This window comes from Henckelia pumila, chromosome 1, assembly GCF_033568475.1.
Source record: "Henckelia pumila isolate YLH828 chromosome 1, ASM3356847v2, whole genome shotgun sequence".
Classification (NCBI taxonomy): domain Eukaryota; kingdom Viridiplantae; phylum Streptophyta; class Magnoliopsida; order Lamiales; family Gesneriaceae; genus Henckelia; species Henckelia pumila.
Genome location: NC_133120.1, coordinates 84,382,699 through 84,402,730, shown reverse-complemented (window position 1 = coordinate 84,402,730; position 20,032 = coordinate 84,382,699). Strand labels below are relative to the sequence as shown.

Below are 20,032 nucleotides of genomic sequence, written 5' to 3'. Positions count from 1 at the left end.
CTTAGTCTAAGAAATTCAACGCTTAATTACGGCACGCAGTTGCTGAATGGCTTTTTTGAGACTTGACCACGCCTACTTTCATAAGCGGAAGCCGTGTTTTGCAAATTAACTCACTAAAACCAAATTTACTTTCTTCAACACATACATATGTTAAAAAATTAAAGTAGATTTATTGTTATTCATATTTCAATATTAGGCGTAATTTTACTAATTCTATTTTATTGTTAAGATGAATTTAATGGTTGTTTTATATCTGAAATTTCGAAATTTCACCGACAAAAATCAATAATTGATTCGACAATTTTATCAATATGTACCATTACGGATGCATAAAATTAATTAATCAATTTGTAGCTATCATATTTTAACACGTTTCACACGTGCAACGGCGCTTTTGAGTTTTGACCCCGAAGGCCCCCAAATAACCAACAAAAACAAGACAAAAGAGCAGACCAGTCTGGGGTAATTCGGTAATTCAACACCCACATTTCTCAAGACTATATATAATGACCAAATGTCAGCAAAAAGTTTATCAAAGAACACCAACCATTCTTCAGCTCAAGGAAATCAGCCACAGTCGGAAGATGAGCAAGATGACTTCGCCGCCGCCAACCGCCGCTGACGCCGCGGAGGAGACGATAGGAACCACCGGTTTTTCCACCTTACCTACACACATCATAGAATCCCACGTCCTCACACGGTTGGACGGCCCAGCACTGGCCTCCGCCGCCAGCTGCTCCGCCGCACTCCGCTACCTTTCCTCCCAGAACCACCTCTGGACCGAGTTATGCCACTCCACATGGCCTTCCACCACCTCTCCCCGCGCGACCCACATCATCTCCACCTTCCCCGGCGGCGGCCCTCGCGCCTTTTTCTCGCACGCTTTCACAAACGCTCAGCAGAATCCGATCAGCTCCTCCGCAGCGAATCCGCCTCCGGAACTGATCTCAGCCGTGGATATCCACTACAGGGACAAATTGATCCTCTCGAAACACCAGGAAACGGAATCGGTAAGCGACTGGTTCCGCTGCTCGCCGTTCAGAATAGATCTCCTGGAGACCAAAGAATTCGTCCCCACTCCGATCAAACACCCCGAAGGAGACGAAACTTGCACGGATATCGTCGACGGCATGAGTCTGAGCTGGATACTGATCGACCCGATTCAACGGCGAGTAGTGAACCTCTCATCCCACAAACCCGTCACAGTCCAACGCCACTGGCTCACCGGGGAAGTGAAGATCAAGTTCGCTTCAATCCTGGCCGCCGAAAACGGCCACGTAATGTGCAGCGCCGCCGTAACTTGCGGCGGATCCGACAGCGGGAAGATGCAGGTGACGGAAGTAAGCTTGGAAATGGAGGACATGGATGGGGTCCACTTGAACGGGAAGGACAGCCTGGCCAGTCTCCACCGTGCTTTGGACGGCAAGAAGGGCGGCGACCGGAGATTGAGGTACGAGGATTATTTGGAGATGCGGAGGGAGAGAAAAGAGAGAAAGGTGAAGACTGAAGAAGCTTTGGATATGTTCTGCTTGGGTTTCGGGGTCTCCATTGTGCTTGCCTTCTTCTTGTTCCTTTTCTGCAGATAGAGTAGATATCTTACTATATAATATTAAGATATAGACACAGCGAAGAAAAGAATATTATTGTACAAAATCATTTCATTTTTTTAAAATAAAAAAACACAATTTTTTATTGATTTATTACTTTGATTTGGTTCACTGGAAAATAGATTGTGACTAAAATATATCTAGCTTCGAGTAGACTTGATTTTTACATTTTAATAAATAATTTTGTTGATTTATTTTAGTGTCGTCTATTAATACACCATGTGCTCGGATTTGAATATTTTAAAATATTATAAGATTTGATCAAACAGGCAATCGCGTTTGAAAACGAAACTTTTAATTGGAATGGGTGGAGTATGATTTTAATTACTCTTCAGATAATAATTTTTTTTTCAAAAATAAATTACACCACAAGATCTTTTGATAAGACAATATTTCATCCTATGTATGTGTGTGTGTCTGATGACATATAATAGCTAGAGCTGCTCTACGTATTCTACCATATGAATTGTTTGGTCTTACCCCATGTGTTTTACCTTCATGGATACGTGTAGGCATGTGATTGGCCAATTCATGTGAATCCCACATCAATTGATGTGGGCCCCACATAAATGGATCACTCACATGCTGCCACCTACCCCATGGGGTAAAACCCATGGGATAAGGTTGAACGAACCCCTATTGATGTGGGCCCCACATAAATGGATCACTCACATGCTGCCACCTACCCCATGGGGTAAAACTCATGGGGTAGGGTTGAACGAACCCCTACCATATCCCTTAATGGTTGCTATGAGTTGAGATGTTTTGGATATTTATACTTCTATGACTATGATTCTTAATGGTCTTTAAAGGGCTATATGGAACCAATATATACATATGTGTGTATATATAATGATTAAATATCGCTAAAAAAGTGTTGTTATTAACGTGTACTGGCAAATAATGTAAAAACTGATAATTATAAGAGCATCTCCAATGGGAGGTTTAAATTTGAGGTTCAAATTTTGAACCAAAAAAAATGAACCCATTTACATTGTGGGTAGTGAGTTCATGGTTTAAAATTTAAACATGTTTCAAAAGTATGAACCATGTTCAAATTTACTTTTTCTGAAATATTTTGGGTAATTTTGCATCCTTTCCTTTTTTTTTTTTAATAATTTGTTTTTTTAAAACAAATTTTCTTTCTTTAAATTTTGTTCACAATCACGTTATCTTCATATTTATTGTTTTAAATTTTTTAACAATATTATTAAATGGTAGTAGCATGCCTTTTAACATAATTTAAAATTATTATTATAAACAATTCAATGACATTTTTTAAAGTTGAAATTTAGTATGTTTTATTAAATGGTAGTAGCATGCCTTTTTCATTTAAGTAGTTTTTAACAAAATTTTTTAATTTTTAAAATATAACATAATATTCTATATCAAATTTAAAATATTTTAATTAATATTTAGTTGAAAGATTATTTTTATTATAAAAATTATGATTTTATTAAACTTGTAATTTGAAATTTTGTAGCGTATTTTGTTATATGTGTATGCTACACTTAGTAGCATGTCTTTTTCATTTAAGTAATTTTTTTAACAAATATAACATAATACTCTATATCAAATATAAAATATTTTAATTAACAAAACTAAATATTATTTTTTTTAAGTCTACTTTTTTTTTTGAAAGCTATAAATAAAAATTCTATAATGTCTTCGTTTTAATATTGTTTTTATAATTTTTAAAATTTTAATAAATTATTATAAAAATATATGATTAATTAACTAATTACGTAAATAAAAATTATTACCTAAATATATATTTAGTTAAATATGTAATTGCACAATATATAAATAAAAATAGTAAATTAAATGAAAGAATTAATGTTTGATTTGATAGCGGAACCCCCGTTGTGTTTTTTGGGTTTATGATTGGTGATAAAAGATTTAAAAAGTAATGAATTTTAAACTTTTGATGTGGCAGTACAGGTGGCAAAAATGAACCCATTTTTTGAGTTCATGACTGGAGATGCCCTAAGAAAACAAGTGTGAATTATTTCTCCAAACACTTGAACTAGCCAAACACTGAAAACAGTGGCTCAGACATTGCCACATTGGTGTAAACAGCCACATGTACCCTCGTCACTTTTTTCTTTCATGATGTGGTTACATTTTGTCCAGCGTAATTATGTATCATGCATCACCGTACCACTATTATAACAGGCATTGAATCCAACTTAAATGTAAGCTTAGCCACCCGACTCATTTTTATGGCACAGTTCACACTTGCAGCTCATTATATGACTCAAGGGACCATCAATTATCCATCGCTGTTTCCGGGGGTCCTCTAGCTATAGGCGTGCCGCCACCATAACCTGATCTGGGCTTAGCATAATCCACAAATATAAGGCGTCCATTTAGTACCTACAGATTGGTTGGTTTAAGATTAAGAATGTAATGAAAAACGAAAAAGAAAAAGATTAAGAATGTTATGATGAAATCAGAGAGAGAAAACAGCATAGGGCAACCTTTCCATTCATTTCTGTGATGGCTTTCTCCGCCTCGTGCTCAGATGCGTAGGAAACGAAGCCAAAACCCTTTGATCGGTCTGATACTCGATCCATCACGATTGTGGCTGCCAGAACAAATAATTTAGACATGAGAGAGGGTGACATTAGTTTGGCTACATTGTGGAGGAGTTTTATGTAAGTGGAGCTAGTTTCTAAATGTACCTTCTATAACTTGGCCACATTCAGAAAAGGCCTCTGATAAACCCTCTTCTGTGGTATGATACGAAAGTCCTGTGATAAATTTGTATTCATTAAGACATCACAAGCACCTTTAAAATGGGCTCAGCTACAACGAGTGCGAAAGGTCAATGATATTATCAGAAATGAAAACGAATGTTGTGCAAAGACTCATGCCAACCATTGTTTCTATATTTTGTGTGAAATTTCGGTTGAAATCTCAAGTTCTCTAACCTACAAAAAATTAAACTCAAGTACTTAATGTAAATGGATTAAACGACAAACGGAAATCAATAGTCTATAGGTAGTAAAAGCCACACGATTAAGTCAATACAATCTTATGTCAACTAGTTTCGAGCTTGATCAATGGCAGCCCAAAAGAAGGCATGATATTATCATTCAGAAACAAATAATGAAATGAATGTTTGGTGTAAGAATGACGGATTGCCATTCTAATCAAATATCAACTTTTGAACAGTTCTCAGCTGACTTTCTAACTCACATTTAGCATACTTGGGATGCGCAACACCATAGCGATTGTCAGCTCAATCGAACATGATAAATTTGCTGTAGGCTATCTTTTGATAGAGGATGGCACTTACCCGGTGCACACATAAGAACTCAACCCCATGTTTCTACAAATTATCACATATTCATGTAGTGACCATACTTGATGCATAGACACTGAATTTCTCTCCGCTAAACCAGAATGTCCCGCATCAGGAGATTCCAGGGTAGTCTCGTCCAGTGTGGAACTAAGGATTCCAACTATCAGGGGCTTATATAATGGATACTTGGAGGCTGAAAAGATGATTATTTTAGAAATTACTTGAAAAGGTTTAAATTTTTTTGGGTTTGAATCGGGGCAAGGCATAGACCTTCTGTCCTCACATGCTCTCTCGGTTAAATCAAGATACATAAATTCAATGAAAGCTTGAATACGGAATCGTTTAGTCCTCTGGTAAATTAATGTTTCCTAGGCTTGTATTTTAAACAGTTGGAAGTGAACCGTATGGCATTGCTTTGACACTCAATTTTTTCTTCTACTTTTCGACCAAATCTTCAAAATCTCTTGCAAGCTGATTGAATCGAGTTATTTGAAATCACGGATCTTAAATCCATAATTTTTAATCAATTTGATTTATTTGGATGATTCAAATTTAGGTGAATTTAACTGTAATCTAATTTAGACAATTTTATTAACAATTACGATGATTTCAAATAATTTCAATTGATATCCATTATCAAATCAAATCCTTCACTTAATTCCATCCATCCAAATTCAAGCAGTGAAAACATAACGCAATGGCTAAAACAGATGGCAGTAAATTAGCCTAAGAACTACGAATTTGAGAGCCAAAAATCAAATTTCCATAAACCCTTCTTAAACCTCCGATGGAATAAAATCACCAAAAAGGAGGCAGATATCTAAAATTAACATCCAATTCCATTCAGCTCAATAAATGCGAACGATTTGAGAAACCTACCTCCGACGAAAAGCTTGGAAGCTAAGCCTCGGCAAGAAATTAGAATCGCTGGAGATGATGACAAAAAGCTGGAGATGGGATTAGAAATGCAACCAAACATGAAGTTCTTCGATAGATTTCTCATGGCCGCCATGCTTGCTTCTCAAGGTATAAAGATTTGGAATTGTTTGGGGCCTTTGGAAACGATTTTTACTCTGCCTTTTTTTTCATGGCAAAACTGGAGAGGGGCCGAATTTGTAAATTACAAGGGTATTATTGAATTTGCATCCTCTAATCTAATTTTTGGTACATTTAATTCATGTCATTGCTTAATTAATTATTATTGTTTATTATTGCGTGTTTTTATATTTATATAAATTATAAATATAAATTATAATATTTCTCAAATATTAAAATCAAAAGTTTTCAAAAAAAAAAAATTTAAAATCAAAAGGACAACTTTGTTAATTGAGAAAATGATATGTTTTTCAATTTCTAATCGTGTTTTCTTTGATATCCATTCGAATGCTAAAATTATATTATCATGAAAATTTGTTAAATTAAAACATATTTATTGAAAATATTTAGGTATTTTTTCAGAATAAACAAATAGAGAGAGACCCTCAGACCCCTACTACTTCAGTTGGCCCGACCCTTCCATCCACAAAACAGGGATCCGCTACCGCCGCCGTAAAAGAGTCGATGTCGAATACGGACGGGGGGCCGCCGGAGGTCACTCTCGAGACCTCCATGGGTGCCATCACCGTCGAGGTATTCTCATTTCTCCACTCCTTTTATGTATTTATTATTTGTCTATATTGTAATACTGTTCTTGTCGGAACAACGGCAGATGTATTATCACCACGCGCCGCGAACCTGCGATAATTTTGTGAAGCTCGCTCGCAAGGGCTATTACAACAATGTCAAATTTCACAGAGTCATCAAGGTTTCTCCTTTTGTTTTTGTTTTTTTTTTTTTACCTCCGAAAGCTGCAATTATGTGCTCTAGTAGTGTTGAGTTTGCTTACCCTAAATTGTGGTTTCAGGATTTTGTTGTGCAAGGAGGTGATCCTACTGGTACTGGAAGAGGTGGCGAATCGATATATGGGTATTTACATTCTTTAATCTATTCATCAGGTTATTCTTATCTCCCCACAACATCGTCCATTGCATATATCCGCTTTGCTCTTTTTGAGCCTTGAAATGGCAGAAATTAAGAAGCCAGAAGATGTAAATTCTGGCGTTTCTGCTTCAGCTTCTTATTAAAAGATTAGAGACATGTTTCTTTAACTACGAATCAAAAGATTAAAAATTCATGTATTTATGTTAAGACATCACTCTTAAAACCATGCTTAATAAAGTATTTTTCTGAGGTCTCTCCATTTATATCCAAACCCACCCCTTAAATTGTCTGGCAAGGTGATGAGGTAGCAATATTTCGAGTTTGTAACCTGACCTGGATTTTGTTTTACTGATTTTTTTGTTGCAGTAAGCATTTTGATGATGAGATACGGAGGGAATTGAAGCATACAGGAGCTGGTATTATATCCATGGCAAATGCGGGTCCAAATACAAATGGGAGCCAATTCTTTATAACTTTGGCACCGGCACCTTCACTCGATGGTAAATTGATCTTATCTTTTGCATTAACTATAATTTGTATACCTTCGGAGACCTCAAACTGTGGTATTCTACAATCATGGTTACAGCTTTCTCTACTCTCTTTAATTTCCACACCATCCATGTTATTGATTTTGATTTTTATTTGCAATTTCGCTTGTTACGAAGTAATTCTCTAATAAGATATTTGGCTCTTGAAAATTGCTGAAAATGGGGCATTATAATATCTCTTGTTCGATGTTTCACCTGGCAGTTTAAATTTTTGCGTGTCTATGTTTCACGAGCTGCGTGTTATGATTCTAATGCTTTCAAAGCGCTACTATATAATATGTTAATGACATAAATGTCTGAAATTGTTTTACAGGTAAACATACAATATTTGGAAGGATATGTAGAGGAATGGAAATTGTCAAGAGGCTCGGCAGTGTTCAAACTGATAACACTGATAGGTATGCCTGATACCTGTTTTTTTGATAATCTTCTCTAGCATATTCTCTATAGTTAACAATGTTGTGTGATTGCGTATCAACGATCTATTATGGCGATTGGCGGGTACAGATTCGATGACACAATCTAAAAAATTAGGATATGACAAGGATACAAATGCTTTATATAGGTGTATATATAATACTTATATTATATATAATTGTGTATATATATTGTTGCAATTTATGTCTATTATATATCTATGCATTCAAATGTTATATTTACATTATAATAATTCAAGATTGAAGACTGAAGGGCGCAAAAATGTCATTGAGGCTTATGCACAAAGCGCACTTGGCATCCTTCTTATTAGAATAATGGCACTAGGGATGAAAGTTTTAGAATGTATAGATGTAAAGTGAATTTCACTGTAATATACATTACAACAAAAAAATATTTCATAAATATTAAGCAATAATGTAAATAAAGAGTTGATCACTGAATAAATGGCCTATAAATTGTTATAGGAAAAAAAAAAGGAATTGAAACATTGAATTCTGAGAAAAAAACAAACAAAAGAAGAAGGAAACAAAGTAAACGAACTGCTGTTAGAAGAAAGAAACAAAAAACCCACACCGCAGGCATTCTGGGCTTTGGGTATTTGGTTTCATCTAATTGGGCGACCTTTGCTTTATTTTTTTTTATTTATATCTAAAAGAAATGAGCACTTTTGGACCTCAATTTCTTAGGCACTTTTTATCCCGCCTTTTGCGCAACATGCACCCAGAGAAAGGTGTGACTAGCTGCATACCTGGGTGGTCTCCCAGGCGAATGGGCTGCACTTTGCAGGCACTTACCTTTTACAACCATGATTTGCATGATATGAACTAACACGATAGTCAATACAGTCTTGGATACAAATTATAGAGAGTCAAGAGAAAGTATGACTGTTGAGCGCCCAAGTATGATATTTGTGTTTTTTCTTTGATGATTAACTATTTAACTCTATAAAAGAGTGTAAGACGAATCGATGACTGCCTGCTCTGTGACTATTTTTGCAATCCTGCACAACTTTCCGCTCATGTAATCAGTGAGTTTTAATTCCGACAGGCGACAGCTATTATGTTCATCCATGTCTGTGCAGGCACTTACTCCGTAACCATTATTTGTCACCTTTAGTTAATAAAGCTTCTGGGTTTTTTTCCCCTTACTACAATTTCAAGTTTGCTGTGTGGCATCCCTAAGTTTGGAATACTCTTGAAATATCACGATTCTTTGTGAATGCAGGCCTATACATGACGTGAAGATCCTTCGGGCAACCGTCAAAGATTAGTTAATCATCATGTTGAATTCTCAAGCTGCTGAAGCCATCAGATGACTTGTTCATTTGGCATTTATTGCAGAAAGGGAACAACCAAAGTGCCTTGTGAAATGTTTTTCAATGGGTATTCTGGATTGAATATTTGGATGTTTAGTTCTGTTATTGTTTTTTAGGATTTAGGATACGCGCAGGGTTTTCTATTCTTGTTAGTCACTACCCTTTGTTATGGACCAAATTGGTTGTAAGCTTATGCACTGTGCCTACTGATTAATATTTATAACTTGGCAAATCATGATGCATTATGTTAAAACGTAAGTACGTAACCAAAGCAGCATATCTTGTTAAATTGACTCATAATGTATCCTTTTAAACTGTTTTAACAAGATTTTAACCATAACTAGAATGAAGTCAAACGAGTTTAAAAGATTTGCAAATTTTGTGTATTGGGTTGAGTTAACTGCGTTCGCGTCTCTGGTAATTCATGCATTTGATATTTATCTCTATATGGAAGAAAGTGAATATCAAACGGTATCGATTGGTTTGAGTGATGATATGAATAATACATAGATAAGTAATATAATGCAACAAAAAATAAATAAGATATAATGTAATAACAAAAATAAATGAGAAATGATAGTTAATATAGTATTTGAGAGTTTTGCTATGTTGCCCACTTTCGGTGCCCACTTCCATGTCCACCTATGAGGTGATATTCATCCAATGAATGAGATGAATCATATACAAATGGTTCATCCAATGGATGAGTGCTACCTCATAGGTGGGCACCAGAGGTGGGCAGTTAGGGGTGGGCGCGGGTCGGGTTTCATCGGATCGGGTACCCGATATGTCGAGTACCCGACATTTCGGATAGTCGTTTTGACTACCCGAACCCGATCCGAATAAATCGGGTACCCGATTTTTTCGGGTAAGGTCGGGTACCCGATTGATTTTTTTTATTATTTTTTTTTTTGCAAATTTGATGAATGTGAAAATTAAAAACAATACATATATTTATGATTGTGAGCTACTTCTACCCTCATATATTTACTTATTTTTCATAAGTTTTGAAAAAAAAAAATTCTCAACTCTATCAAACAATTAAATAATCGAAATCTATGGAAAATCAAATTAAAAAATCATCATTTCTCAATAGATGTATGTATACCCAATCCAAAAAAATGAACAACCATTTTAGTTGAGAGCAATATAATGAAAATAGAGAGGATATGTTTTTGAATAATACATACTAATATATATTGAATTTTCAAAAAAAAAAAAAAATATTGTCGGGTTTTGTCGGGTACCCGAACCCGATCGGGTAGTAATTATACTATCCGACACCAACCGCCCACCCCTATGGGCAGCATAGCAAAACTCTAGTATTTGATTTGATTGATATATTATAGTTTATTTGATTTGATTGATTAAATTTTATAAAAAATGATAAATTATAATTTTATTTTTTTAATAATAAATAAAATATGAATAATATTATTTATAAGAGATAATATATTAATTTAAATTCAATGATTTGATTGATGTAAGTTAAATAATTAATGATTTGAAGCTACAAGTAAAAGTGTTTCCAGATTATCCATATTGGTTTACTGGGATACAAATTGAAATAATTTTTTTTGATTAAAATAAAAATTTAACTGAAAAACCCGAAATACTCCCCGTGTAGAGCTTGCTTATACGACGTTTTCCTACTACTACGAAATTTCATTTCTCTGTATTATTTTTCTTGAATTCGGCAATAGTTTTCAAATTATTCGAAAATCAATTAAATCTCCGTTCTCAATTTCCAGTATTGAAGCGAAATCATAACACATACTTTGCGGTGATGGCGATGACGGTTGAAGGTAGGTTTTCCGTCGCCCTTTGCTTCTTTACTTGTTAATCACTTCATTACTCCGCCTTATATTTGAAAATAGGTCGTGAACTAGTAGCCAGATCAGATTTTTGGTATTTAAAGGCAGTAATTGCTGATGAATTTCGCAAATGTTTAACCAGCAGTGAAATTACACGTTGGCCTTGAATTTATACGGTTTTTTTGGGCAAGTAGATTTCAATAAATTGTCACAGAAATGGCTCTAATGCTTTGTCCTAGCTTTGATTGCATTTTTTTTAGTTATTGCTGAATTTGCGGAGCTTTGGTTTATTATTAGTGTTTGCCTTCTCTGTCTTAAATATGATAAACCAGGTTTGGTTTTGTTTTGTTTTCATTTGGAAATTTGGACAACTGCAGAAATAGTCTTAAAGTAGTCGGGTTAGGAAGTTGGACCAGTCATCCTTTGAGTGTTTGCTTGCAATTTCTGAGGCTACTAACAAAGAACATATCTTTCACTTACATAACTGACTGGTTCATGAAGTTGTATTGGCCATGCATCTGATAGGTATTGCTATTTAGTTTGAGGGATTGAATGATTTTCACATTCTTGTGATTGATATGGGAGCCTGAACGAGCAGTTATGTTCACGGATTTGAAATAAATACGAGTATGGATGACACAGCATGCATATTCATTTGTTTGATGGAGGCATTTTAGAAGGACGACGCAAACGGTGATTATTATTTATTTATGAACTTGAATGCAGTGGTTTTGACTTATTGGGTTGTTGGAGCATCCTACCGAGTGGCGTTTAGTTCACAATTACATTCTGTGTAAACTTTGTTCCAAATCAATTTAAACTTAATCATCTACCAATCTGCTTTATACATATTGAGATTTTGGGCAGTGGTTGAAGTTACATGCAAAACCTTAGAATCCAAAGTGTTTAAGAGTCTTGATGTCTTATTCACATCATCGCGCACTGAGTAATTGAGCAAATTTGTAATAAATATATTTGTTTGTCAAGTAGAATGTTGTTACTTACAGCTTAGTTCTTCTTATTTGAACTTTTATTTTGTTCCCTTTGCCGGCCTGATGCTTCATCTTTTGTGGCTGATCAATGATTTCCTGGCCAATAAATGCAGTGTAAGTGAAGTATGAATAAGTGAATTTAATTTTCTTTTGTATTATAAATCATAAATCATATTACATTTATTGATCAGTCTTGCAGGACTTGCCTTCATGTTTTCATCCAGCATCCTGCTCCAGATCGTGGTAAGCTTCTCCTTGATCATTTTTATTGCCCCAAAAATGGTTATATTGTAAGCAATCCATCTTAACCAACTATATTTTAGATTTGGGTGTGCATCTTTCGTTATCGTTAGGCTCATTGCCATCCGATAAAGGAAACAACCTATTGTCTCACACCATACAAAAATTAGCTAGCATGGGATGTTGGGTGTCACTCTGTGTCCCCTTTCCATTTTGTCCTTCTACGACACCTAGTATTGTGACCTTAGGAAGGAAGGGACTGGAATTTTTTAGTTAATAATCCCGGGGTTGCATATAACTCCATCTGCTTGATATAATTAGAGCATATAGGAAATTATGATTGCTAGCTTTTTCATTGTTCAACAGAGCATTAGGGTGTATGGCACTTTAGCCTTATCTGTGCTGTCTAGATCATGATCATGTCTTCTCCTCTGATCATTACTTATCAAGAACATTCAATAATACGTTTTGATTTTATGCCCATTCTTTTTCTATCTTACCAAGTCGAGGAATATCTTCTAATATTTTTCAGTATTGCCATGATTTTTTTTCAAGCCTGTTGGACAAACTGTCTCTTGCATGCAGACTTTAGAAAAAAAAAAAAAAAAACTTTTGCTATCTCTAAGCTACGTCTTTGTGGGCATCTATTTGTTGGTTGGAAACTGTACTTCCAGTCACATAAATATGCTAGATCTCCCGAAGCCTCTTTTCAACGACCATATTTCTATTTATCCATTCCTCTTACTTTTCTGTCGTTGAAATGTTCACATTTGTTGCATGCCTAAAGCGTGCAATGTAAAAATACTTGTATACACACACATGTTGACGGTGCACTTTTTTTATTGTTCCAACTTAAATTCGTTCTTCAGGCTTGTGCAATATACAGCAATTGGTGGCCGCTTCTTTCAGGTCAGTCCGTGGCTTTTGTGTATTTTTACTTGTGTTTCATGGGTGAAATCAGAAATGCATGACCCCTGTGAAATGCACGTCGCACGCTATCCCCTATAATTTTTAAAATACCTCTAAAAATCCTGTCTAAGAATGTGTCGGGTGAATTTTTTGTTCTACTAAATAAAAGGCTCTTTATTTGTCTTCATTTATTTCAATATTTGAGATAAAATTATTATTTTCCTTTAATAACGATATATACATTTTTTTTGGGGGACAGTTTTGCATTTCACGGGACTTTAATCTATAAAATTTCAGAATTTTAATTTCTTTCCTGGACTTACTGGGCGAAGCTTCTTGTTATACAGCGCTCATGTATGTTCTTGTACCCATGCCTTGTTTGTTTTTTGGCGGTGGATCCACTCAGTATCTGATTAGTCGTGATGGTGATGGGTAAGTATTTTCAGCATGTAGATGTTGAGATTATCTTAGTTTTGTTCCTCGCGAAGAAAATGAACTCATCTCATAATGCGATTCTGCATCAGTTGTCTTGTGCCATATTTTTGGGGAATATTTTTTAATTACCCTCGGCAATACATTTTCAGAACGTATATCAATATGACATATTACGACTTACGAGTTCTGGACAGTTTCACTCGGTCCCATTATAATGAAACCCCTTTCTTGTATAATGCCCCTCATCTGCAGATGGATGGACGCAGCTAAGTTCTTAACTGGGGCATCAGCAGTGGGGAGCATGGCCATTCCCATTATTCTCAGGCACGCAGGCTTGATTGGAACTGGAGCTATGATAATAGAATTCACTTCCTTTTTCATATTTGTGTGCACAGTCCTTTGTTTTCATCGTGCCAGCCTTGATGATGAGTGGTAATGTTTTGAACAGACGAAGGACGACAGTCTATATCGGTCTAAAATTTGGACTGTTTTGGAAAATTTTCCATGTATTAGCTGAATTATCTTCGTTTCTAAGTTACCCTCGACCGTGTGGCAACCAATAATTCCGTTGGAGAAATAGGTTTCTCAAGATTTGCATCTGTGCTTACTTATAGGGAAATAGGACCGTCTTTCATTAATTACCTGTATAAAAAAACTTCTGTTGTCTATTAATTTAAGCATCATTGTATATGCTATTTTAATGGTAGATAGCGGTATAATTTGTGAATGACCATTGTGGTATAGTGGTGACTGGAATTGTCCAGATTAGTTTTAGTGTTTTTGGCGTGGATATTATTGTATCAGGTTCATTCTCCTGTCGGACTTGCCTATGTGATTTATGCGCTGAATCATCTCTAAAACTCAAAGATGAAAATGAAAGAATGCGCCCGTGACAAATGTCAACTAATTCGTGTATATACACAGACTTAAGGTGGGGCAGAATTTGGTTCGTCTATTGGATTAATCAAAGTGCTGAGGATGCAAGACAAAATGGGTATTTCGAAACCTCTTGTTTTGAGTTGTATTGCACCACTTTATATTATTATTTATTCAGGTAAATGCCCAATTATATATTCAAAATCACTTTTATGCATCGGTGAATGGCAATCCTAAAAGATTTTTCTAAGTTCTTGAAAACGAGGAAAAGAAAAGCGAAAGGTAAAAGGTGGGTCGGTGTGAATTTTTTTTTTTTTTTTTTAAAAATCCTATCAAGATTCTTTGTCAATCGTTTAGGTTGACTGTATGTTGCACTTGGTCGGAGGAAAACAAGGGGACCAAAAAAATGTCTAACATACACACCTGACTCCTTTGTTTATCTGATCAAATATTTTTGTATATATATTTAAACTCAATCTACGTACTAGTACTAAATTTCTCACGCAATCGATGCTATCATATTTGAATCCAATTTTGAGACTTTAACTTTGCCACTTCTATGGTGACTGCTTTTTAAAATAAGTATGCACTAACATAAAATAGACCTAAAATTCGAAGTATATTTTTGTAAGACTCTTTCACGAAACTCAAATAAGATATTCGAGTCATAAAATTGATCCGTGACAACATTTCTCATTATTTTTTTGTAAAATGGGTATCGATCCTATAATGTGGAAACGTTTAACATGAAAGACCAATTCGTGAAAAGTTAAAATCAATCGTAGAGCAATTGTTGACCTGCTTATAAATCTGTCGGCCTACTACTACTCGTGGAGTAAACAAAAACTAATAGTAAATAACAAAAAGAGATTGGAATATTTAGCTTTAAAGCCATCGGAAAAAAACGATGCTCTCTTTAATCTCATCTTCACGTAGCTAGAAACACTTTTTTAAAATAAAAATAGAAACATTTTTTAAAATAAAGTTTGAACCTAAAACGTTAAAAAAATTTCAACATTTTTGGTTTCTCGATAAAATAATTACGACCGAGTGCATACAACAAATCCCAACTTGGGTAACATCCCAAAATAGGAATCTTTTTCATTGAGAGCTCAACTTATTGGTTAAAAAATAAAAACCGAGGAGAAAAGGATATTTGTTCATCCGAAATACTAAAACAAATATTGAAAAATGGAAAGCTGCAAACACAAAGCCTTTACTTCGTTAAAAATCAGAAGATTCACAATCTGTTTCCCTTGAACAAATATCTCTCAGGGAATTTACTATTTACCACTACCAGCAAGCAAATCCAGTCGACACTGTAAATCTTAAATCGTCGATTCCATAGAATTTCAAGCGCTCGAACTTTTTTTTGATCTTTTGCAGAAGGAAATTATGAACAGAAACTGAGTCCGAAATTCCCCACCTCAAAAATAAAATGGAAGTCGAATTAAAGAGAAGCTTGCTGAAATTACTACTTACTAGTCCAGAAAACCTGTTTGTTGCCACACGGCATTGCGCACTTGCCGCAGATCTCTTCCCTTGAGCGTCCTCCCCACGCCTTCCAGCACCGAGAAGGTGTTCTTCTGATTTTGCGTCGATCCGCGGGCCACGATTTCGTGAGGCGGCAGCATCTCATCGTCGTCGCCTTCATCGGCGTAGTCAACGTCGGAAGCCTCTCCACTCCTCCGCTTCCTCGGAAACATCGGGACGTTCACCGGCGCGGATTGCTGAAACCGTCGCGCCGGAAGTGATTGCGCGTACTTAACCTCCGAAGACGAGTGAGGTTTCGGTATCGAAGGGATAACACGCGAGAACGGCGTGGTTGATGAGGAAGGGAGAGCAGGTTTCCGGACTATAAACTGGCCGTCGAGATTCCCCTGGCGCTCCGGCAACGCCGCGAGGATTCCGAACTTCTCCGAGCGGCGGAGGCTGTGGCTGATCCCGGAGGGATGTCCTTGCTGCCGCTCGGAGAAGTCGCCGTTGTAGAAGACGTCGTCTTCGTTTAATTCGTCGCCGGTGGCCGCGGAGGGGGTTGAAGAGAACGCAGTCTCCGAGGGAGGAGAGAATACGCCGATGAATCGATCGTAGGACGGAGATCGTCGGTGGCGGTGGGCTGCGACACCGTTTTGATTCATGTTTCGTCAATCGTCAGAGTGGGAGACTGGGGCAGAGTGGTGATGAGCTATATAGTTACTTACGAGAGAGTAAATAAATATATATTATGAAATCTGCAATCATTTCTGGGGCCCACCAAATATATGAACGGTTACGATGGATGTGGTGCACTGCGGTCGATGCAGAAGATAATACTGCTGGACTGCAGGTGTCAATGACGTGCGCAGGGATGTGGCGAATAGTAAAGGGGAAAGCGGAAGCGGAGACGCGGCGGGGAGTGTGCCGGGTAGAATCTAAGCGGTAAACAATAGGATTATTTATAATATTATTTATGCTATCAATTATTATTATTTTATTTTTTTTTAGACTAAATAAAAAAAAAACGTATATATCAACTGAATAAGTCAGAAAATACATCACTACTAAGCCATGAAGGGATATTAAAGCTAAAAAACTCCAAAGTCGCTCCTAAATTTGAGATATTTATAATAATAATTACCTTTTAGTGTCATGATTTTTTTTAAAAAATTATAATTTGTTTCTCATATTAAAAAATAATTTAATGTTCTTTAATAAAAAATATTGTTAAACTTATGTTAGTAAATTATTATTAAATTTATATTAATCTTATATCTTAATAAAATATTTATTTATAATTTTAAATTAAATAAATAATCATATCTCGTTATATACAAATTATTATGAAAAGAATTTAAAAATTTTAGAATTTAATATAGTATCTCGATTTTTTTTTAAAAAAAATTATTTGATACCAAAATTTTTAAACAAGTATTCATGCATAGAGTGGGATATAGTTTTATGGATGAGATAACGAAATGAAATATGTATAATATAAAGATGTTGTGCATAAAATTATTCTTTTGAAATTGTCTAAGTTTTATGACTTGCAATAAGTTTTTTTTTAAAAAAATATTAAAATGGAGTTTTTTAAAAAATAATCACACTAAATATGTAAAAAAAATAATAAAAAAATTTTAAAATTAGAAAATTTAAAAACATAAATTAAAATAATTGAAATTTGAATTTGAATATAAAATATATAATATGACAGGGATAGGAAAATAAAATCACGATATCATAAAATATTAAAATGACATCAAGGTCGTGCTTTGATGGAAAAATGATACGAAGTGTGTGGATTTGGATAATTAGGTTGAATAATAAATTTGAATTAAATCAAATTAATAAATTTATATTAATATTCTCTATATTACATTAACAAATAACCATAAAAATGACAGTTTGGCCGAGTGGTCTAAGGCGCCAGATTTAGGCTCTGGTCCGAAAGGGCGTGGGTTCAAATCCCACAGCTGTCATTTATTTTTCACTAATTATAGTAATTACTTAATTTATTTGATTTTGATTAAAAACAAAAAAGAGGAAAAAACAGTGGAATGGATCACGTATTCAAATTGTGGCCCAAATTGAAAAATCTGGGCCCAATCAGTTCAACCAATATCTAGCCGGTCTACTATTATTTCATTCACAAGCAAAGTTGGCGTCGTTTTCATTCATCTCTTCCCGCAGTTGATTAGGGCTTTTGAGTAGCTGTAAAACCCCAACGCCGATTCTCACTGCGATTTCACGATGAGCAGATCAGGTCAACCTCCAGATCTCAAGAAGTAATCATGCTTTGCTCTTGAACTTTCGATTTCGACTTTGATTTTCTCCGGTGCTTTGCTTTTTAATTGATTTACTTTTATTTTGACGGCAGGTACATGGACAAGAAGCTCCAGAGTGAGTGTTCAGTCATTCACGCTTTTGATTTTCTTGTGAAATATCTACTTTACTGGTTATTAATGTGCTCCAGCTATCCAAGTTTTGGGTTTTATGTGTATTGAGTAATATGGCATGCTTGTGAGAATGGATTATCTTTTTCTCTTTTATTTAGGTTGATCAGTTTAGTGATAGCTCCAAATTGTGAAGAATCCGTGTGTGAATTTTGGATGATATCCTTTCTAAATGAAAATTACCCATGTTAATATATATTCTAGCCTTAGACAAGAGGTGTGACAGAAAAGCCAACTTTCGTAGCTTGACTGAGTCAAACTGACAGTTGATGATCCCGTTCAAATGAGAACCTTTTGTCATATTAACTTATGGTAAATTGTTAATGCTGGTATTTGTCAGCTGAAGCTTCCATTTTTCGAAAAATTAACTAATAGAATTGCAGTTATATCATATCGGTCTGCCCCTTGGTTTTGGAAGTAGTGTGGGAGTTGGATGGACAGAACTTAGAATGAAATTTCGTTGATCCTTTCTGCTCAAATATTAATTCAGGATTAATTGTTCTCTGGTTCATTTCTGGATATGGAGGGACTTTTTAGTTGTGTGTTGTACTTTGTTTTGTATTTTTCTTCCATTTCCTCTTGGTTCACGTCTTTTTGGTCTTGTATAATTTGTGTTCCTTCTAAGTGTACTGCGAGTCTGTAATTCAACGTCACATTGTCATCTTTCAGCATCAACTCTCCATGTCTCTATCACTACCAGTTAATTGTGTAGTGCATCAATCGGTTGGAGTTTGAAAATTTTGACTAAACTCCTTGTTCTTCTGAAAGTCTTACTGTGTGAAAATGCATTAAAGTCATCATATTCTGTCATGCATTGCACGTCTTTGATCCTTAGTAGAATATAATTTCCCGTGCTTGGGCTTGAATATGATAGTTTTCTTTTGGTTGGTCGATATTGTTCTCACAAGTAATTTTTGTCTAAATTAAGCTCCATGAAACTGTGTTGTTGCAGTTAAGCTGAATGCCAATCGTACTGTGGTTGGAACCCTTCGTGGTTTTGATCAGTTCATGAACCTGGTGATAGACAACACTGTCGATGTTAATGGAGATGAGAAAACCGACATTGGCATGGTGGTAAGAGTCTGTCCACCGGTTCCATGTTCTTGCATAAATTGTCTTGATTTGAATCGGTACGGTTAAACTTATGGATTATGTTATAATGTTTCCTTCTACTGTAGGTCATAAGGGGAAACAGTGTAGTTACAGTAGAAGCTCTTGAGCCCGTTGCCAGGCCACAATGATTCTATGTTTTATGTATGAATTCACCCTCTAAAGTTGTTGTTGCAGTTTGTCTTGGATGCTGAAGTTGTAAGCCTACATTTATGAACTTGTGATTGTGATAATTGACTCTTGATATTGATAACCTGTTTGCTATAATTTTTATATAATGTCAAAGCTAATTTTGTTCCGTTCAAGTTTTCAAACATAGATGTGCAGCTAGCTGTGAGTTCTTTTTCGTTTGAAAAATTGAGTGACATTTAGCGAATATCCGGTAAAATTACGTGTGGGAATCTAATTTTAATTATTTTTTCTACTTATTTTATTGAATAATAAATGATGAAATAATTAGTAAAGGACATTTTTAATCTTTAAACTCAACAAAAAAGTTGGGACTAACCTGTTTTCTAAGTCTGTAATCGAA

General features: G+C 35.3%; 6 protein-coding genes and 1 non-coding gene across 8 annotated transcripts; 5 read left to right on the top strand and 2 right to left on the bottom strand.

Annotated features, from left to right (window-relative positions):
- The first annotated feature begins 491 nt into the window (after positions 1 to 491).
- Positions 492 to 1,700, top strand: LOC140875086 (probable F-box protein At2g36090). The gene has a single exon (XM_073278631.1). The coding sequence runs from the start codon at positions 507 to 509 to the stop codon at positions 1,584 to 1,586; it is 1,080 nt and encodes a 359-aa protein (XP_073134732.1). The 5' UTR covers positions 492 to 506; the 3' UTR covers positions 1,587 to 1,700.
- A 1,894-nt stretch (positions 1,701 to 3,594) lies between these two features.
- Positions 3,595 to 6,018, bottom strand: LOC140875955 (small RNA-binding protein 11, chloroplastic-like). The gene is made up of 4 exons (XM_073279788.1): positions 5,794 to 6,018; positions 4,292 to 4,360; positions 4,088 to 4,194; positions 3,595 to 3,983 (listed from the first exon to the last, which is right to left on the bottom strand). Exons 1-4 carry the CDS (start codon positions 5,924 to 5,926, stop codon positions 3,876 to 3,878), a joined length of 417 nt encoding a protein of 138 aa, XP_073135889.1. The 5' UTR covers positions 5,927 to 6,018; the 3' UTR covers positions 3,595 to 3,875.
- Positions 6,019 to 6,388: 370 nt separating this feature from the next.
- On the top strand, positions 6,389 to 9,466 carry LOC140875382 (peptidyl-prolyl cis-trans isomerase CYP18-2). Its single transcript, XM_073279048.1, has 6 exons — positions 6,389 to 6,543; positions 6,623 to 6,718; positions 6,818 to 6,879; positions 7,261 to 7,394; positions 7,756 to 7,840; positions 9,105 to 9,466. Exons 1-6 carry the CDS (start codon positions 6,475 to 6,477, stop codon positions 9,148 to 9,150), a joined length of 492 nt encoding a protein of 163 aa, XP_073135149.1. The 5' UTR covers positions 6,389 to 6,474; the 3' UTR covers positions 9,151 to 9,466.
- A 1,343-nt stretch (positions 9,467 to 10,809) lies between these two features.
- Positions 10,810 to 14,273, top strand: LOC140885518 (vacuolar protein sorting-associated protein 55 homolog). 2 transcript variants are annotated; one of them, XM_073292513.1, is made up of 5 exons: positions 10,810 to 11,000; positions 12,193 to 12,244; positions 13,111 to 13,150; positions 13,498 to 13,582; positions 13,838 to 14,273. In XM_073292513.1, exons 2-5 carry the CDS (start codon positions 12,212 to 12,214, stop codon positions 14,019 to 14,021), a joined length of 342 nt encoding a protein of 113 aa, XP_073148614.1. In that variant the 5' UTR covers positions 10,810 to 11,000; positions 12,193 to 12,211; the 3' UTR covers positions 14,022 to 14,273. The 2 variants fall into 2 exon arrangements, with proteins under 2 accessions (XP_073148614.1, XP_073148604.1); XM_073292503.1 differs by lacking the exon at positions 10,810 to 11,000 and adding an exon at positions 11,007 to 12,115.
- Positions 14,274 to 15,783: 1,510 nt separating this feature from the next.
- Positions 15,784 to 16,630, bottom strand: LOC140876064 (protein S40-7-like). Its single transcript, XM_073279918.1, has one exon. It carries the CDS (start codon positions 16,597 to 16,599, stop codon positions 15,943 to 15,945), a length of 657 nt encoding a protein of 218 aa, XP_073136019.1. The 5' UTR covers positions 16,600 to 16,630; the 3' UTR covers positions 15,784 to 15,942.
- A 1,206-nt stretch (positions 16,631 to 17,836) lies between these two features.
- TRNAL-UAG (transfer RNA leucine (anticodon UAG)) lies at positions 17,837 to 17,916 on the top strand. The gene has a single exon. It is a non-coding gene; the product is annotated as a tRNA-Leu (tRNA).
- A 176-nt stretch (positions 17,917 to 18,092) lies between these two features.
- On the top strand, positions 18,093 to 19,798 carry LOC140890181 (probable small nuclear ribonucleoprotein G). The gene is made up of 4 exons (XM_073297939.1): positions 18,093 to 18,222; positions 18,315 to 18,337; positions 19,343 to 19,464; positions 19,569 to 19,798. Exons 1-4 carry the CDS (start codon positions 18,188 to 18,190, stop codon positions 19,629 to 19,631), a joined length of 243 nt encoding a protein of 80 aa, XP_073154040.1. The 5' UTR covers positions 18,093 to 18,187; the 3' UTR covers positions 19,632 to 19,798.
- Positions 19,799 to 20,032: the final 234 nt, after the last annotated feature.